The 20,237-nt window shown below is 37.7% G+C and overlaps 1 protein-coding gene and 1 long non-coding RNA gene across 5 annotated transcripts in view; one reads left to right on the forward strand and one right to left on the reverse strand.

The window, feature by feature from the left end:
- The window catches only part of ACSS3 (acyl-CoA synthetase short chain family member 3), a 156,318-nt gene that overhangs the window by 26,821 nt on the left and 109,260 nt on the right, over positions 1 to 20,237 (reverse strand). The window contains exons 10-11 of the mRNA XM_025926555.2: positions 4,036 to 4,131; positions 1,173 to 1,236 (exon numbers count right to left, since the gene is read on the reverse strand). Coding sequence (XP_025782340.2) covers positions 1,173 to 1,236; positions 4,036 to 4,131 — 160 coding nt within the window. The remainder of the gene's footprint in view (positions 1 to 1,172; positions 1,237 to 4,035; positions 4,132 to 20,237) is intronic.
- The window catches only part of LOC112863452 (uncharacterized), a 90,007-nt gene that overhangs the window by 23,402 nt on the left and 46,368 nt on the right, over positions 1 to 20,237 (forward strand). For 2 of the 4 annotated variants that reach the window (XR_015253462.1, XR_015253463.1), the window contains exon 2: positions 18,392 to 18,522. This is a non-coding gene — a long non-coding RNA (uncharacterized LOC112863452). Of the gene's footprint in view, positions 1 to 18,391; positions 18,523 to 20,056; positions 20,098 to 20,237 lie in introns of all 4 variants that reach the window. The other 2 variants (XR_015253464.1, XR_003223893.2) reach the window with 2 other exon arrangements.

The raw sequence follows: 20,237 nt of genomic DNA on the forward strand, positions 1-20,237 counted from the left end.
ACTTCAAATTTTGACATGTTTTGCTTACCAAATGAACAAGGATGAAAACTCTTGACAAGGAATTGTGATACTTGCTAAATCATGGATTTTATATTAGGCTGCTATTTGACCTAGTAATTATACTTTTAGAAATCTATTCAATTCTATAGTAATTATCAGAAAAGAAGAAAAGACAACACAGGGGCACCTGGGTGGCTCAGTTGGTTAAGCATCTGACTTCGGCCCAGGTCATGATCTCACGGTCCGTGAGTTGGAGCCCCGCATCAGGCTCTGTACTGACAGCTCAGAGCCGGGAGCTTGCTTCAGATTCTGTGCCTCCCTCTCTCTCTCTCTGCTTCTCCCCTGCTCATGTCTCTCTCTGTCTCTCTCTCAAAAACAAATTAAAAAAAAAAAAAAAAAGAAAGAAAAGACAACACAAAAAAGATGTTCAATATAGCATTATTTATAATCATAAATTTTCAAAAAAGACTAAAAGGTCTAGAATGGGGATAAACATTTTTTGAGAGGCAGAGTTGAAGTTCAAAATGCTCGTGAGACAGGGTAAAGGAAAAACAGCAGCACAGAAGAATAAGCTAAATTGTTTCAACACTCTAAAATGCTGGCCAAAAAGTAAAAAGTCAGATCTATTATAAAATTAATGCCGTATTGCTAAAGTGTGGGAGTATAGAAACTTTATTTACTTCTTTATATATTTGGTATTTAAGTTAAATTCACTACCTACACATTACTTGTATAATCAAAAATTATTTAAAATGCAGGATTTATCTTTTTAAAAATTGTATCTAAATTTGTTCTACCTTATGGGGCTTCCGTGCTTCAACCATAAGAGTTGACACTGTGTATTCTCACAAAATGCACAAGCTTACTTTGCAACCCCCTCTTTAGTACTGTCACGACAACCACTCCATTTTTAAGTTTATTTATTTATTTTTGAGAGAGAGCAGGGGAGGGGCAGAGAGAGGAAGACAGAGAGAATCCCAAGAAGGCTCTTCACTGTCAGGACACAGCCTGACACGGGGTTCGAACTCACAGAGGGCGAGATCATGACCTGAGCCGAAACCAAGAATCGGATGCTTAACCAACTGAGCCACCCAGGTGTCCCTCCATTTTTCCCTTAATATTATATACTAATAATTGCTCTTTTAAATAGTAGCATTGCAAATTTTTCTTACTTTACCACAATATTTCCTAAACATCGAGCCTTCAGTTTTTGCATGTTGTCATCCAAAATCATAACTGCAAAGTAAAATATAAACAAATATAAATTTGAATAAAAATGCATAACCTTAAAGCTTAAACCTTTCCATATTTTCAATATCCAGCCCCCAAAACTGTGCCTTTAAAGGTATCTTTTAAGTCCTATGAAACCATGAACATATATCACTATGCTAACATCTTACAAAAAATTAAAAGAGCATATGCTTTGATTCCTAATAAGATTATGAATTTTCCTTCACAACCTCCGTTAAATAAAGACATCGTATTTCAAACATGCTGTTCATTTCATAATCTATGTTTATATCCACTTCAACATATCCTTCTATTCTATCAAAAACATTAAAAATATATCCAGTTTTTCAAAACTTAAAGGAAACAAATCAAGTTCTTAAATACACCAAAAAATATATCTCAAGTAATAAAAATAAACTATTTAAAAGCCTGGAAAACCTCTTTTTTTTCCTAATTTGAGGCTGAATATCCACTTATGAGCCTTAAAGCTCCATTTAACCTTCCCAAATATTATCCCAATGCTTTCTGTGCTAAGCTGTTACAATCCTGAAATATTTTAGGAGGCCGAAGCCTATATCCCTATTCAGCAACCGCTAGTGCAAACTGGAAATGAGGATATATCATGTTTTAAGCTCTAATTTATCTTGTATGCAGCCTCATCCATCCAGGTTATTCTACTGAGTGAAGCTATGAGAAAAGAAGGACATTGTCCCCAGGAAAAAATTAATCATCCCTTCTTTGTGTTCCCAGAGCACTTTGTTTTAAAATTCTATTTTGACAATTAGTAGTGGTGTAAATATCCCTTTCATAAGATGGTGAGATCATTAAGGGTGGAGGTCATGCCTAACTGTCCCCAAATCCCAGCACAGTGGTCAATTTACTCTGGGTCAATTTACTCAATTTACCCAATTGAGTAAATTGGGTAACTGTCCCCAAATCCCAACACAGTGGTCAATTTACTCAATTTACCCTGAACAAGTATTACCCCTTCAATTTCTCTATATAAAAAGTGGGAGTAATTCTTTTCTCATAGTTTGTTACCAGAATTACTTGAAAAAAAAAAAAAGTGACAAGCTTGTGGAAGGTACTCAATGAATGTGAAATCATTACATTACATTGAATATTTTTCACATAAAAAATGGTTTTCTTTCTTTTCCCAAGTGGATACAACTTATGCTTTGAATCTCTGACTAACCACAAAACACAAAAGTCATGAGTCATAAAGTCACTATTTCTTTGGTTATAAATACTTTAGTTCTAACGTTTAACCTATGCTGTCTGTAAGCCATTGGCTTACAGACAACAAGAAACTTCTATACTGAAATTTCATGAGGCATCAAAGCTCAACTCATTCTTATAGCTGGATATAAAAATGGTACTGAAATTCTGAAAGGGAAATGTATTTAACATCTCCCATAAACATTAGCCCCTAAAAATGGCTCAACACAAAGCATTTTTTCTGATAAAAGGAATAGGGATGACAGAACTGTTCAAAGTGAGGATATCACTAAAGCTGGGTTCACCTTCCATGCCTGGAAAAGTCACCGACTTCACAGAATGTCTATTTCTGCTCTAAAAAAAAATCTTAAGTGTCTTTTTATAAATACATCTGCTAGACTAAACCGAATGATCTCCATTTCCTTAACTAATCATTGTCCTGAAAAGAAAATGCATGTTATTTTAACATGTTACTTTAGAGAAGCAAGGACAAATCTCTGTATTTTATAATTTACATGCAAATAGGAACTCTATGTAGGAACCATATTCTGTCACCCAAAGATGGGTCCTCATGAATCTATGAAGCTAAATTGTGTGACCTTATGCAAATAAAATCACTTCTGTTCTTCATTTTCCTTGTCTGGAAAATGAATGTGTAAGTCTAAATTGAGTCACCTCGTCCGGCTTCTCTGAAATCTCAGCACACTACTAGGTGAGACTTAGTTCAGTCTGTTTACTGGCAAGAGCTTGCATTAATGCTTCGTTGTGACCTTATGAAGCATGTGGTATTATTATTCCCATTTAGAAATAAGGAAATTGAATTTTTGGAAAGTTAGGTGAATTGTTGCAAAAGTTATACAACTAGAAAGTAGAGCCCAAGGGGAATTTCTGAACTATTATAACCACTACCAACAATCTCAAAACAAATATTTAAAATATATTGTATCTCATTTTCACATACCACTGGCATGAATGAAATGATTTTTCTATTTGGAATCTTTAGGCTTTATCTTTAACCAACGAGGTTCAGAAGATTTGTCATCACTCCTAAATTAAAAGGTAGCATATATATAATGGAAAGAACTACAGCTTTTGTGAGAAAAACAAGCAAAGACATAAACAAAAAAATAAAACATGATGGTGGGCATTGTCTACAGCACCTAACTAGCCATGTTACCTCAGCAAAGTTATTCAGTCTCTCTGGGCACCAGCTAACTCATCTTTAAAATGGTAATGATACCTCTAAATTAAATATACTTCATCATTAAATGAAATGATGTATGCAAAGTACTCCATACCTAGCAAATATTCCATACATATTAATTTCACAGCCATATTCTTAATGTGCCTTATAAATATTATTTTCTTGGTTATGACAGTCATGTAGGACATGTCCTTGGAAGTTAACAATCTTATTTTTTATCAAATTGACTAATAACAATATCAAGGCATTTATTTTCAGTACAAAGTATTCATTCAATCAAATGCTTTTAAGTACCTACTATGCATTTTGGTTCGCATTAGACACAGAACAAATACCAAATGTATTAACCTTACATATTTCAAATGATCAGAATCATTTCTCACCATTGTATCCCGGAACACTTTTTCCTGCTTGTCCTGGAGGAGGGGTTTTAGAATTACCTAATCCGATGCATGAGGCTGTAATTGGGGATCCAGTCTCTGGAGAAATAAATATTATGTATCATTTAATATTTCAACTTGAAATCATGATGTTTCCTCAGTGTATGCATTTCTCCCTGCCCCCCCCACCCCACCGTTTCTCAACAAATTTAACTGCATGAGGAATAGATAAATAGTGTAAGTGTATTATTTAAAAATGAAAAAAAATATATTAGCAATCTATACCACATCAACATTTTTAAAACTTAAGGATACAAACTGAGAATAACATATATTGTAATGCTTCTTCTAAAGAAAAGAAAGGCCTCTCTAATGTCCTTAGTTATGAATCAAAAGGCATGAAAAATGGAGAATTACGTGACTGAGAATTAAAAAAAAAATTTTAACATTTATTCATTTTTGAGAGACAGAGAGAGACAGAGTGTGAGTCAGGGAGGGGCAGAGAGAGAGGGAGACACAGAATCTGAAGCAGACTCCAGGCTCTGAGCTGTCAGCACAGAACCCAACAGCACGGGGCTCGAACTCACGAACCGTGAGATCATGACCTGAGCTGAAGTCAGACACGTAACTGACTGAGCCACCCAGGCTCCCCATGACTGAGAATTTTACAACACACGTTAAACACTAAAAGATCCCTAGTAAAGATGCCTTCACTTAATTCACCTAGTTATTTTACCATGGTAAATAACAGCTACTTGTGAAATATTTTCTGTTATTTATGGATTACTCTCTAAAATTAGTAATCCAAAAATTTTGGGGAATATATGAACAATATCAACTCGAATTTTTCAAGAACTACCCCTGCTTACAGACCTTGCATCTGAACTTGAACTTAACAATGCTTTGTCAAACTGCTCTCAGCCTGCTCTTCCTGAACTTCCTAAAGTCTGGCAGCCAGGCGTATAAGAAGGAAGGAAGAAAGGAACGGAGGGAGGAAGGACATTACTGTATGCTGATGATTTCATCAAGAGCAGACACTTAGCCACCGTTAACCTGCATCAATTAACAAAAATGATAGATTAGTTTTCTCTATCTCAAGTTGCTAACCGAATAACAGCAGCTATTATATGATATCCGTAAGTTCTGAAAATGATTATTTTTATGGACAAATGCATTTGTTATTATTGGTAAACACAAGTTTGGGGTTAAGAGCTCTTTTAAATATGAGGCATGTGTGTTGGAGGAGGTGGATAAGAGTATTGACAGTGAAAAGTTCTGGAACTACTGGCTTAATATTATACACAGAAACATACACGTACATATCCCCAAAGGATTAATTGTCAAACCAATTGGGTCCAGGGGAATCCAAAATATTAAAAAACATCTATCTTCCTAAGGACTCAGAATGTATTCTTTCCACTATCGTTTCTATCATAATTTTTCATACATTTATATCACTTTAGCATGGTGGGAGGAATTTATTACTGTTCTTTACTTTCCAGAGTAGCTCAGTTTATTATTCACATTTTATGGATGGTGGCTCGGCTGGCATCAATAACAGAAGATGGACCCTCAAACATTAAAACACAGTTCCTAAGTCACAGTCCAGTGCTTAAGATGCTAAGCCATATGGTCACTGCTGAGGAGAAGCAGCAAGTAACCAGAGCAGACGTTTCTGATGTTTAACAAAAAATTCTCAAGTACTTTCATACTATGAAAAAAAAACAAAAAACAGGCATTTTATGCAATGGCATTCCATCAGTCATGCAATACCCCTGTCCTTTCTTCCTATGGTGCACATGAAGCAGGGAAGGAAGCCCCCTTTTTGGAAAGGTTAGCAACATTTTCCCCTCTGCCTTTTAAAAAATGTCTCAGTACTGACCTCAGCTGTCCTCCAAAACTGACAGAGACAAGAACAGTGTGATGACAAGAAGCAACCCTGTCGAGTGAGGTGCTTAAAGGAAGGTATACAGACAGAGCGAGGTGACAACAGGGGCAGAAGCTACTAGGACGCATGAGGAAGGGAGAGGTCCCCTTTATGGAGCCTCTGTTCCCTCTCCCACCCCAAGGCGGGGGAGGGGGAAAGCAGCTGCTTAAGTACATCTTCTATGTTAAAAGTGTGTCTCATCAAGTTTAGTTTATCACTAGAGGCACTCCAATCATTTCAAGTTCAAACTCTACATTTCTAAACTCCATGAAGCCTCTTAGCAACTTGTCAAGAGATGGCCTCAGAACCTACAAATGAACCTTCCAATGACTTCAGGACCTGCTGTCTCAGAGAAGCAAACAGAAACCACAACAACAAAGCTCTAACTGCACTCTGCTTCATCTCGTCTCCATGCGGACTCTCATGAAAGATGCCGGCCCTCTGCCCTTCTTATACCACCGGGAGAGAGGGGATGGGGGCTAGAGGAAGCGAGAATAAAACCTAGTCTTAAAGAAAGACACAAGAACAAGTTAGTGAAGCACGGTCAGTATGTCCTGCCTAAGTAAGTTGACACTATGCATACTTCCTGAGATTCTTAAGCATCTTTGTATAGTGACTACATATTTATAATCTTTTCAACCTTCCGCTGTTTTGTTATAACCAATGACTGTTAAGTTAAATGAACAGCCTGTTCTATAAGATTACTTTGACTCACGTTTAAGGGCAATGAAAAGGATTATCCATTCAGGTACTTAAAGTAGATACTGTAGGTTTATACTTGGAACATTAGTAATTTGAGTGCCTTGTTGATTTTATTTTGATATTCATTTGGGGGTTTGGGAAAAGAACTGTTGGTAGTGACATGTAAAAGATACATTCAGATGAAATGACAGTTTCCAGGATTCTCCACACAGGGAGCCATAGTTAGGACCAAAGTGGGATAAGAAAGACCATAATGGTCGCTATAGAAACTTTGGTTGTCTCTCTGTATACCTCTGAACGTCCTGAGACCCAAAGAATGTACTGATCCACCTGCATGGCAAGCACACTCGTGTGCTCACACGTTCATGCACACAGACTGTGTCGCCACCCTGGCTCTCAGGCTTGTCCAGGTGCAAAGTAGGCTTCTGGTTGGGGAAAGCCCTCAGGCACACTGCCGCCCTGACCCAAACTTCTAAGGACTCCCAAAGCCCCATTGCGAAGATGTTCTTAAAACATCTGCTTCACACTGCCCAGGCTATAATTAACTGGCTAACAGTTATCTAAGAAGACAGGAAATCCGGACGTCACACTGAGACCGAGAAATGGTTGCATTTAAACCAACCAGAACATTCTTTTGAGGAAAAGAATTGGATGCTTCATTTGGAGAAATCTTTCCAAAGATACCTAATCTTAGAAAGAGACACCCAGGAAGAAGGTGGCAGGGAGGTGAAGGCTGTGAAGAAGACGTTAGATTGGTACATTTATATTCATACTGCATTAACAGCTAATGCAGACACTTCACTTTATTTATTTATTTATTTATTTTTTTTTTAGTATCTTTACTGCCTCTCCACCTTATTGCATTGGTGAGCTATTACTTGGAGGATTTTTCCCTAAAACCTCTAACTCTAAAGAAAAATAATGAGAACATATGTTTTTTTAAATATGAATTATGCTGTGTTATGCTAAATGTTTTTTGTTTATGTTATTGCATTTAATCCAACTACACAGGGAGATAGAAAGAAAAGGGATATTCTTTTTACAACAAATGAAAAATACTAAGGACTGACCTAGAAAATTGAAACCATTTTTCCTGGTTGCATAGTTTTTACAGAAAAGGATCAGAATGAAATAGAAAAGCATACCACTTGTGAGGTTCTTAAGTAGAATATGAAGGGCTGAAGAGAAATCACCTGGACTGTGTCTCAGAGGAAGAAAAATCCTTGCGATAGACAGTGAGCCCAGTCTCTCAGATTTGCAAATGGAAGTAATGGTGGGACACAGCACTTATTAGCAAATATTTATTGAGCAGCTACTATGTGCTAGGTGCTGTCATCAGAACTGGGGCTAGAACAATGAACGAAAGTGACCATGATTCCTACTGTCGTGGAGCTCACATTCTAGCCAGAAAGACAAACAATAAAAACACACATAAAACATATGACATGTTAAGGAGTCATAAGCACTAAGAAAATTTTTGAAAGCATAGACGGGGTGTGTGATGTGATGGGGAAGAATCGCGATTTTAGATTGGGTGGGTAGAAAAGACTTCTCTGAGAAGGTAACATTTAAGTGAAGGCTTGAAACGAGTGAGGACCTGTGTCACATGACATCTAAGGACAAAGAATCCAGGAGGAAGGAACCACAAGGGCAAAGGTCCTGAGGTAAGCTTATTTGTAGAGTGTTTGAGGAATGGTTAGTCAGCTAGTGTTACTGAAGCAGAATAAAGGAGGAAAGTGTTAACAGGGAATAAGCTCAGATAGGTAGTGAGGAGACAGATCATTTGAAAGTTCTTTGAAGTCCTTGTAAGACCTCAAGCTTTAGTTCTGAGTGATGCTGAATGCTAATGAGGGCTTTTGAACAGAAAGTAATGAATCGCAACAATGCAAATAAAATTTATGTAAATATCTGCACAACATTCAGTTCTATGGCCAAGTTTATTTTATTTGGGGTTTTGAGAGAGCTGTATGTGAGAAAATGCATGGACAGACAGATGTTGCATTAGAATGGTTGGTTCAGACACAGAAATTTCTGTGTCTTCCCGAACACTCAGGAACCAATTCACATGAAAATGCCCTAGACTAGTTGAAAGGCGAGGGTCCAGTCAGGTGATGCAGGGAAGACAACTGCCCACATCAACCAAAATAATCACTTTTCTTATATAAGTGTTAGTGTGTATATAGATCAGCACAACATTTCTGAAAGGTACTTTGGCAACTATAAAAACCCTTAAAAATGCACCTACTCTTTAACCCAGTGGTTCCACGTTAAGGAATATATACAAGGAAATATTTGTAGACGTTCACAAATATTAAGCATCAAGGATATTTATCACAGTATTGTTTATATTGATGTTTAGAAGACTGTCCACAGAGATCAGTCCATATTAAGAATCAATGCAAAGCTACTCAAACATCACAGAATAATGTCTGATAGGAAATAATTTTTACAAAGTATTGTTTAGAAAATCTGTAAAACAGAATGCATAATATGATTCTTTTACGTAAGTAATATGCACTGAGCAAAAATATATATCTTGGCAAGATACACATTAAAATATTGACAAGTTATTTCTGAATGGTGAGCGAAGGGGAAATTCTGTTGATCAATTCAGAAGGCTGTATCCACAACTTTGAAATGTACTCACTATGGAGAGTAGATTGGCTGCAATTTGTTGGATCCTCATCTTATTGAAAGGTGGGACCTATGTCCTCTCGATTTGAGTCTCAGCTACTTTTTGATGGCTCTAATAGAAAAGAGTAGAAGTGACTCTTTGTTTCCAGGCACAGGCCTTAAGAATTTTAGATCATTATCTCTGGAACCTCTGAGCTGCCATGTAAAATGGCCCATTATTCTGAATCCTGCAGGCTAAAAATGCCACTTGCAAGCATTCCCGTCAAAAGTCTTGACTGACTCCAACCTTGTGGCCATTCCCAGGCATGAGAGTGAAGCCATCTTGGACCCACCAGACCAGCCTATTCACCACTAAATACTGTCTGAGTTGTCTCAATCAAGAATACATGGAGTGTGGGGCCCCTGGTTGGCTCAGTCAGTTAAGCATCCATCCTTGGTTTCAGCTCAGGTCAAGTTATGATCTCATTGTCTGTAGGTTTGAGCCCTGCATTGGGCTCTGTGCAGGCAGTGTGGAGCCTGCGTAAGATTCTCTTCCCTTCCCCCAATCGTGTGCAGTTGCCCTCTCTCTCCCACAAAATAAGTAAATAAACTTTATTTTTTTTTAAAAAAAAAAGAGTACATGCAGTGTAAAACCTCTAGTTGATCACTGCCCATACTCCTCATCCATAAAACCATAATATATGGTTGTTATTTTAAGCTACTAGGTTTTGGAGTAGCTTGGTTTTGTTTGTTTGTTTGTTAATACAGCAATGGACACTTGGAACACTGGCCACTAAAAATATTATAAAATCTTCCAAAAAAGAATCAGCGCAATTCTCAAAAAGAATTGTGCACATAATTATATGAAAACACTCTCTTCAAATCAGGTTCTTCCTGAGTGCTTGAGAATCATTTGAATCAGCAGAACCAAACACAGTCTAGTCCCTGACATTTTATGTTCAGGAATTGTTTGCTGACTAGTAAATACATATTTCTTCCATAGGTTTAGGCTCCAGTTCCCATTATTAAGGTCAGGGTTCTTAAAAAAATAAATAGCAGATCACAGAATAATGCAATCCCAAAATGAAATGGGGAGCGGGAGAAATAGAGGACTCAGAAGAGAAAAAGCTGTATGTTATCATTATAATTCTGTTCCAACATTTTCTTATCCCAAGAATGATATTAAAAGGTCAGGCCTCCAATACATATTTATGGAATTCTCTCTGAAAGGCATTTCTTTTAATGGGAAGGCAGTGTTAAGGGTGGAAAGACATGCCAAACAGAAATAGCAGCATGTTCAAAGGTTGAGAAGTTAGACCATCAAGGGACTGACTGCAAGACATTCAGCAGAGCAAAGCTCAGGGGTGTAGGGTGGACAAGAGAAACAACAAGAGACAAAGTCAGAGAGATGAGCAGAGGCAGATCAAAAAGTGCCTTCTGTGCCAGGGTAAGAAATTTGGATGTCATTCCAGGAAAAATGGGAGGCAGAGCGGGTTTTAGCAGAAGTGATTTGCTCAGAATTGCATTTTACAAAAATCTCTTCAGTTGCAAACTGGAGCACTAAACTGGGGATCCCAATCCAGAGCAGAAGTCACTTAGATGTTGGTGGTTTGATGAGGGGTGAGCTGTGGAAGATGAGATCAAATCTGAGTTACACTCAGAATCAGAGGGTCTTGGTGGTTGTTTGAGTGTGGAGAAAGCGCAAGAGGGAGAGGTCCAGACAACCCCAGGGTTTTGGCTCATAAATGAAAGGCAATGCAGAAAGAAGAGTAGATGTGAGTGAGGGTTAAGAGGAAGAACACAGTGGCAGGTTCACAAAGCCCATCTCTGTCAATAAGAGCTCCCGCTGCATCTGAAAATCTGCCATTCTGTACACACTGTGGTTCTAGAAGCACTACATTTAAGCAATATGGATTTAGAAGTTGGTGGCCCATGCAGAGAGCTGAAGTCCTGGAAATCAATCAATTCAGCAGCCTGGTACCGCTGAGTCATATTAATCACAGCATCATGATGGGCATAAAAGCAATTTGTAAAGAAACCATTCTCTCCAATTCTGAATCTATGCAGTGTGCTATAAATAACTTGAATGGTGGCGGCAGAGGGGAAGCAGAACAGTGAGATGTACACCGGTGAAAGAAAATCAATTGAACCTTTGTGTTCACGAGATGGTACGATTACAGTTTAAAATACTTAATTCAAAGCAGCCTAACTTTTTGTACTGGAAGCAGACCATTAATTTGAGTTGTGGTCTTATCCTTCTCCCTTACCAGCCCCTTATTGCCTCTAACTGTGGAGAAACTCATAAATTACCTGCAGTTAAGTTAGATAAGAAACGCTGAATTAATGAAGGCATACGATAAGACCTAGGAAGGGAGGAGTGGACAAAACAGAGCAATGAGAGTTCCCATTTTAATCTTAACCAGCAAGTTGACTCCGGGAAATTAAACTCTCTATGATTACTTTTTCTCGTGTACAAATTGAACTCTTACATTCCAAGTTTTCTTGAGTCTGGATTATCTACAGGCCAGGAGGCGAAAGATGGCCTTTAGATTCATGAAAGGTGATTCAAAGAAAGGGAAGGAAAAAGGAAAATATTTATTGAGAGTTCCTGTAGGTCAGAAACTCTGCTGCATTGTTTGTACATATTTCACTTCACTTCAAGCTTCCTACAAGCCCGTGAGATAAAGTGCCCGCAGAAGATCAAGGCCTTGCCTATAGCTGCAGAGTGAGTGTTGCACCAGGATTGAAAGGCAGTCCTGTTAGGAGTCAGCATCACTTTTCACTACCTACACTGCTTTTCCAAGGAGAACAGTCACCTGTGGTTCCTGAAATTAGAACTGACAGTACATGAGGAATTGGGAACTATTTTTGGGGGGTGAGGGTCAATGGGTCCACGATGAAAGGGTTTATAAGCAACAGGGGGAAAATCAAATTTCCAGACAGTAAGGTTTGTCAAGGAAGGGTTTAGGAACTCTTTTTTCTTGAAGAGATCAACAAAACCATAACATATTTTTGCCTTTCAAGAGTGGATTAAATGTGATTCTTGCCCAAGGTAGGAGGATTGGAATGGATGACATTTCAAAGGCCAAACCAACTTTATATCATTTGTTGATTTTACAGTGTTTAGTCTCTTGTGAAAACATGACCACTAATACAATAATGAGTACAAACAAATATTCTAAAAAGCAATTATACATATCCAAACTACTTCATGTAATCATATTTGAAAAAAAAAAAAAAGAAACAATGTTTTTTCTACATGATCATAATATAAAGATGACAACATCTGATTCGAAGGGTGGTATTTGACTTGGAAGATTCATTTTCAGATGGATTAACAATTTGTAAACAGTTATTCGCTTTCAGAAAGAAAAGCCTTGTGAAGCCTGCCTTACATTTGACAAGAGATTATTCCTTCCACAAATCAAATTCATGTAGCTTACCTCTAAGCCCCTGCTTCTCAAATTATCAGTAAAAATTACCTACCTTAAACTAATGAAGATTGCTCTAAATGAAAAAAAAAATCCTGTTGCCAGGCAACAAAGATGGCATCAGGACTTTCTTCTCTCTCACCAGATGGATAGTGTCAGCATCGCTAGCTGAACATTGCTGAGAAGCCACTGAATCCATAAAACTGTTTTTTCCCCAATCACAACTTCTCATGCTAAACTATGTAAAAATTCTTCCCCATGAATGAAAAAAAGAGATGAATTTATTTTTGACTGTGACATTGAAAAAAAAAGTGCAGCAGACAGTAGTAATCCATTCACATAACTAAAGACTCTGCATTCTACTATTTGAAAGTAGCATACGGTATATCCTGGACAGCCCCATTCATGGGGCAAAGGCATTGTCAGTCTAGTGCAGTTCAACCCAGTGAACTGGGTTCCACAGTGTGTATTTCAAGAGTTTAGTGCAATCCTTTGTCTTTGAAAACACAGGCCTGTACTTTAATGAAGCCATAGCACCTGAATTTGATGGACTCAGACATGAAGCAAAACCCAAAAGCACGGAATAACAAAGAGTCCAAAAGTGAACCTAGGAAGGCAGCATTTGGTTGTACACAGGTATGTCACTCTGAGATCTGCAGCCATGGGAGGTTTTGCTAGTAGCTCTTGGCACCCAAACTATAGAAAATATGTTTTAAATAAAGATAGAAGCTTCAAGGTAAATCACCAAGAAGATGCTTTCCTCACTGTCATCTCAGCCATGTAGGGCCTCTTATGCCTGAGTCCTAGAAAAGCATTTTGCGATAAAATATACAGGATTTTATGTGAGGCACAAGTACATTTAAGTTAGAAGAAAGTCATAAATTTTTCACACAGTTGTACATTTATTTTAAAAAAGGCAGAAATAGGGGAGCCTGGGTGGTTCAGTAGGTTGAGCATCAGACTTTGGCTCAGATCATGATCTCGCAGTTCGTGAGTTCCAGCCCTGCAATGGACTCTGTGCTGTCAGCACGGAGCCAGCTTCAGATCCTCTGTCCCCCTCTCTCTGCTCCTCCCCTGCTTACACTCTTACTTTCAAACAGTAAATAAAACATTTTAAAAAGGCAGAAATAACAAGAGTCATAAAGTTTCCAACATTGAATTCCAAAGATGAAGAAAAGTCCCTACTGTAGAGTAAATTTAGGGCTCCAGACTGACGGATTGGAATCTCTCAGCAAAAAGTGTACCAACTTACTTATAAAAGCAGAATGCCTGAGAAAGCAGGGGTAATAAGGGAGAGGATGACCCAAAACAGCAAGTGGCTTCAACTTTGATACCCTACCTATGAAATCCTCAAATGTTGGCTGTTTCACAATTAGTCTACCTAGAAGGAATGAGACAGTACTACATTTGAAATGTACCATTTTCCACAGAGGTCTCTGCTTAGGAGAATTGTTACTAAACTGTAATTACTTATTCCATTTTGTACTTTTGATTTTTGTAAAGAAAATGTATTGCTGTCTTTAAAAAAAATACTTGGGCTGGGGTACCTGGGTGGCTCAGTCGGTTGAGCGTCCGACTTCGGCTCAGGTCATGATCTCACGGTTCGTGGGTTCGAGCCCCGCATCAGGCTCTGTGCTGACCACTTACCCAGCGTAGAGCCTGCTTTGGATTCTGTGTCTCCTCTCTCTGCCCCTCCCCCACTCACACTTTGTCTCACTCTGTTTCTCAAAAAAATAAATATAAAAAAAAATTTATAAATACCTGGGCTAAAGGATCTTGTCGAGATAAACCTAAGACTAGGGACTGAATTGGGTCACCCTAACTAATTTTTGTGGTTAAAACTGTGGTTGAGTTGTCTGTTCTTAGGAAGTATATCCTACTACACTGTGCGAAAAAAAGGATTATTGTGTCAAGTGGCCTTGACATATCTTAATAAGGTAGTATTGGGGGGGGTTGTGCTTTTAAGATCAATGATTTTGATTTAAGAACTGGCATGATAGAAGTTTGCTGAAGGCTTTGAATCCACTTTAACAAAATCCAAAATTATCAGATTCCTTCTCAAAGGAGGAAGATTTAGTCTATGTATAGAACATAGTGACTTCAGAACTGGCAACTGCAATTAAAACTGCAGCAGTTCAATCAAACAGAGAGAGAAATACTGTGATTACTCTGAGACCTAAGAACTCAGCAAAGATGGCTCAAGGCAGATAAAGTAAGATCAATAACTTAATTGTCACCAATGTCTCAATCTGTTAGGTGGCTACTGTTTTCTCATTGAAATGCCTCCTCAGGGTTTCTCAAATACTATGAAGAATCTTATTCCCTCATTAAAGTGATAGAAACAAAACAAGTAAACAAAAAACAAAATCACCCAGTGCCGCTCAAGTTGGTAGCTATTACATCATCACTACTTCATCACTACTTGGGTACTTGAAATACTTTCAATGTAAGCTCTGTATCTTCTGATGGGAATCACACAGACAATATTCTGACAGCAGATAGAAAGAATCACGGATTCCTTTCATCTCAACCCTTTACCTACCAAGGTGTTCTTTATTAAAGCCTTTGTGGAACTTGGGTATTCTAACCTCACAGTCGTTGTCTTTAATTAACTGACTGGTAGCATGTGAAAAAATAGGGTTTCTACTTAACTAACATTAAAAAGTGGGATGCCAAGCTGTTTTGTTACAATCACTTCTAAACCAGTATCATGTCTTGCAGTAAATGGAAAGGAAAGGAAAGGAAAGGAAAGGAAAGGAAAGGAAAGGAAAGGAAAGGAAAGGAAAGGAAAGGAAAGGAAAGGAAAGGAAAGGAAAGGATATTGTGTTTTGGGTTCTAGTAGTTAGTCTCTGAAATTTAAGGAATCTTTTTTTTTTTTTTTTTGTATTTGGCCATTCACTCATAAGGAAAATGATTCCTTTATAGTTATCTTCAGACAGGGGCGCCTGGGTGTCTCAGTAGGTTGAGCATCCGACTTTGGCTCAGGTCATGATCTCACAGTCCGTGAGTTCGAGCCCCTGCGTCGGGCTCTGTGCTGACAGCTCAGAGTCTGGAGCCTGCTTCAGTTTCTGTGTCTCCCCCTCACTCTGCCCCTGCCCTGCTCGTGCTCTGTCTCTCTCTCTCTCTCTCTCTCAAAAATAAATAAACATAAAAAAAAGATATTTATAGTTATCTTTAGTCAGAAACATAACAACAACAACTTCCTGCAAAGGACACCATGCACTGCACAGTGCTTTCCAAAATTGTGCTTTGTATCTGATTTTTGGAAAAGCTAAAAATGATTAATAACAGTAGGGTGTTTTATCTGGTGATATATACCTGAGGATAATGAAGTTTTGGCTGTTTATTTATTTTTGCCCATGAATTACCATATCTTAATGGGACGATTGTCTATTCTCTTAATCTCTCCTTTTTGTTTTGTTAAATTTTTAAATGTTATTTATTTATTTATTTATTTATTTATTTATTTATTTAGAAAGCACGAGCGGGAGGGGCAGAGAGAGACAGAGAGGGAGAGAGAGAGAATCCCAAGCATGGGGCTCAATCTCACAACCATGAGATCATGACCTGGGCCGAAATCAAGAGTTGGACACTTAACTGACTCAGCCACCCAGGTGCCCTTAATTTCCCCTGTTTAAACTATAATTGCAGCACCTCTGTTTCTCTTTCTCTATGTATAACAGAAAATGAAAGATTCAGTCAATTATGCAGGTATTTTCAATCATTTTATGGATAAGTTATGGTGAAGATAAAAAATCTGAATGAATGACAACAATTTGTCTTTTATTCAGATTTATGAATCAAATATATACAACTCTCCTATCTAAATTTAGCAAGACAAATTTTCTTTATGAAAGCATTAAGTGTTTACATTAGCACAATCCAAAACAAGGGCTTAATATTTCAGTCATGTTGAATAATGATGTTTTTATTTAAATGCTCCTGCAAGGAGTTGATTGGTTCTCAAATTTTCCACAGATTAGTTCTCAGTTTAGAATCTTATATATTATTTAAATCAAATATTAAAGAGTGTTGATATCAAGGGGCCAAAAGAGAATGCCAGTCACCAGAAATCTGTTGTTGCTAATACAAATTTCACTAACGTAACAAAAACAACATGGTAATGAAATGGATTGACTGCAGAATGCCTTCTTATAACTCAAGTCACAGGAATTAATCAATTTTTATTCATACATTTTAGTTACTTACCATATCCCTAATTAATTCTAAATCATACATCACAGTTTCTAAGCAGCCATTTGTACACATATATTAATGTAATCAGAGAGCAAATTCATAAATTACACATTGTATGGAAGGCTCATAAAAGTGTACGATTATATAAAAAAATCAATTTCTAAGTCAATAACAAGAAAAAAGATCTTGTAGAAAATCTGAAATTTGAAATGAAAAGTATTTCTTTGGCCAAAGCTTAACATGCCTTCAAATGCTATCAGGTTTTCACATGGCCACTCTTGTGGACATGCCCCCATCCATTTAATATGTAAATAGTAGGAAATTCATGACTGTGCCAAACACATTGAATTTTCCTTTCTCTTTCCTAAGAGTTAATAATAACCCACAAAGTACTTGCCTTTTTCTCCCTGGTGATTTAACATTAATTTGATATCACTTTAAGAAAGGTCCGTGGGGAGTGCCTGGGTGGCTTAGTCGATTGAGCATCTCGACTCTTGATTTTGGCTCAGGTCATGTGGGCATTGAGCCCCACATCAGGCTCTGCTGCTGAGCATGGAGCCTGCTTAAGATTCTCTCTCTCTCTCTCTCTCTCTCTCTCTTTCTCCCTCTGCCCCTCTCCCCCACTCATACTCCTTCTCTCTCTCTCTCTCAAAAAACACTGCAAATATTAAACCTGAGTATCACTTCGCAGTTACTCGCCACATCATACAACTTTGTTTTTTTTTTTTTTTAATTTTTTTTCAACGTTTTTATTTATTTTTGGGACAGAGAGAGACAGAGCATGAACGGGGGAGGGGCAGAGAGAGAGGGAGACACAGAATCGGAAACAGGCTCCAGGCTCCGAGCCATCAGCCCAGAGCCTGACGCAGGGCTTGAACTCATGGACCGTGAGATCGTGACCTGGCTGAAGTTGGACGCTTAACAGACTGTGCCACCCAGGCGCCCCAATACAACTTTGAAAGTAATGAATTGATTCCTTCTATGCAACTGAATAAAAATTTGAAGGAAATTTTGTTAGTAGCTGACATCTGCATCACCTAGGATGAATTTCTTTTATAAAGTACAAAACTCCCTACCTGACTGGCTACCTATCCACCTCTCCACATGTATGTATTTCTGTACTTTAATTGGACACAACATCAAATTCTGTAAAATCAGATGGGAGGGGATAGAATCAGTCATTATTAGTAGAAATCCACTATGTTTTCCACAGTACTGAGCAGCCCTTCAAACCTGATTAAAATGATGGCACACTGACATAATGCTGCTATTAATTTTCTCTAAACAAGACATTAAAGAAAAAATTGCAAATTCACATGAAACTCAGTACCCACCAGGGAACTCCTATGTGTGTTTTTCAGGTGTCAGTAAGCTTTTCGTAAGCCTGGATGCACTAACTACATACATCTGCACAAGCTATTATATATAAAGATATTAACAAGAAAAAAAGAATCATAATTTTATGTATTAATATGCTGATTTCCTTCAGTAGGCTTTGGCATAGTCACCTATAATGGGGGAAAAACAATATTTTTCTGCAAGCACTTGCATGAGGTCACTGTGTTGGAAACAACCCCTCATATTGACCAGGAAAAGGAAAGGAAAATCATCTTAAAGTTGGTAAGATATTTTCGTCTTCCTACCTAGGAGAGTAACAGAATTTCCCTGGTGAATAAGGGGATGCATCAATCCTATAAATACTCTTCCTTGCAGAAACAATAAGTCTTCACTTGTTTTTGTATATTTCTACATATGGCACTGCTCTTTCTCTGAATTCAGTCTTATCATTTTTATTTCCTAAATAATTACAAATCTGAATTTAGGTAAGAAGTTTTTCCCTTAGCAAATAAAACTAGAGAGAATAGAAACTCTTTCTGGTTTTCACTGTATTTAAGGAAAAGGTATTCCACTCTGATCATTCATTTTATATTTTGTATTACCAAAGATATGGAAAACATGTTTTTCCAAAGAGCAATATCCAAGAAGATAATATAAAAAGTATCATTTATCAGAATCAAAGAGTTCTAAAATATCAAACAATGAACTTCAGTTTTAGTCACTCACTTGATTTTCTAGACTCTTATTATTTTTAAATTTTTTTTTCAACATTTATTTATTTTTGGGACAGAGAGAGACAGAGCATGAACGGGGGAGGGGCAGAGAGAGGGAGACACAGAATCGGAAACAGGCTCCAGGCTCTGAGCCATCAGCCCAGAGCCTGACGCGGGGCTCGAACTCACGGACCGCGAGATCGTGACCTGGTTGAAGTCGGACGCTTAACCGACTGCGCCACCCAGGCGCCCCTCTTATTATTTTTAAAATCAGGCTTAATCTTTGCAAAGAAAATTTATTTAAAAATTGTTTTCATTCAAATTTGATACTCTGCCCCAGTTACTCAGAAGATAAAAATTCTGAAAACATTAATCTAAAAGGGTTGATGTAATTTGCTAAACTAAGTAGAACTGAACTAAAATATTTACATACAGGGGTGCCTGGGTGAATCAGTCGGTTAAGTGTCCGACTTGATATCAGCTGAGGTCATGATCTCATGGTTCGTGGGTCAAGCCCCGAGTTGACAATGCAGAACATGCTTGGGATTCTCCCTCTCCCTCTCTCTCTACCCCTCCCTCACTCACACTCTCTCTTTCTCAAAAATAAATAAACTTTTAAAAAATTGCTTTAAAATATGTACATAAAAAGGCCACAAGGTTCTCATAGCTCAGTTACTTTTTGTGAGTCAAATGGAAAACCCAACAAAACCTCTATACTCAGTGAAGGGGAAAACAGGTTCCAGTTAATTTCCTTACTTTCACATATATACACAAATATGCCTAAAAAGAAGCAGCATAGGGGCACCTGGGTGGCTGAGTCAGTGAAGTGTCAACTCTTGAGTTCAGTCAGCTCAGATCATGATCTCACACAGTTTGTGAGTTCAAGCCCCATGATGGGCTCTGTGCTGACAGCACATAGCCTGATTGCAATTCTCTGTCTCCTTCTCTCTCTGTCCTTCTCCCACTCGTTCTCTCTCACTCTCTCTCAAATAGATAAATAAATAAACTTAAAAAAAAAGAAAGCAGCAGAAAGGTTTTTTTCTTTTTTTAAATTGTATTAAATTTCATGTTACATCCGGTTAATATGACAATTTGTTTTCCAGGGATCACTTAGTGGGAGGAAAATAGAGAATAAACAAAATAAGTAAGTAAATAAATTACACATATAATGATAAATGTTTTGGAGAAAGATACATTTAATTTTATAGAACACAAGAAGGGAGCCAGAGAACCACAGAAAATCTTATGAGAGAAACACTGCTTTAAGGAAAGTACTCTGGGAAC

This window comes from Puma concolor, chromosome B4 (assembly GCF_028749965.1).
Source record: "Puma concolor isolate L17-30 chromosome B4, mPumCon1.1.hap2, whole genome shotgun sequence".
Classification (NCBI taxonomy): domain Eukaryota; kingdom Metazoa; phylum Chordata; class Mammalia; order Carnivora; family Felidae; genus Puma; species Puma concolor.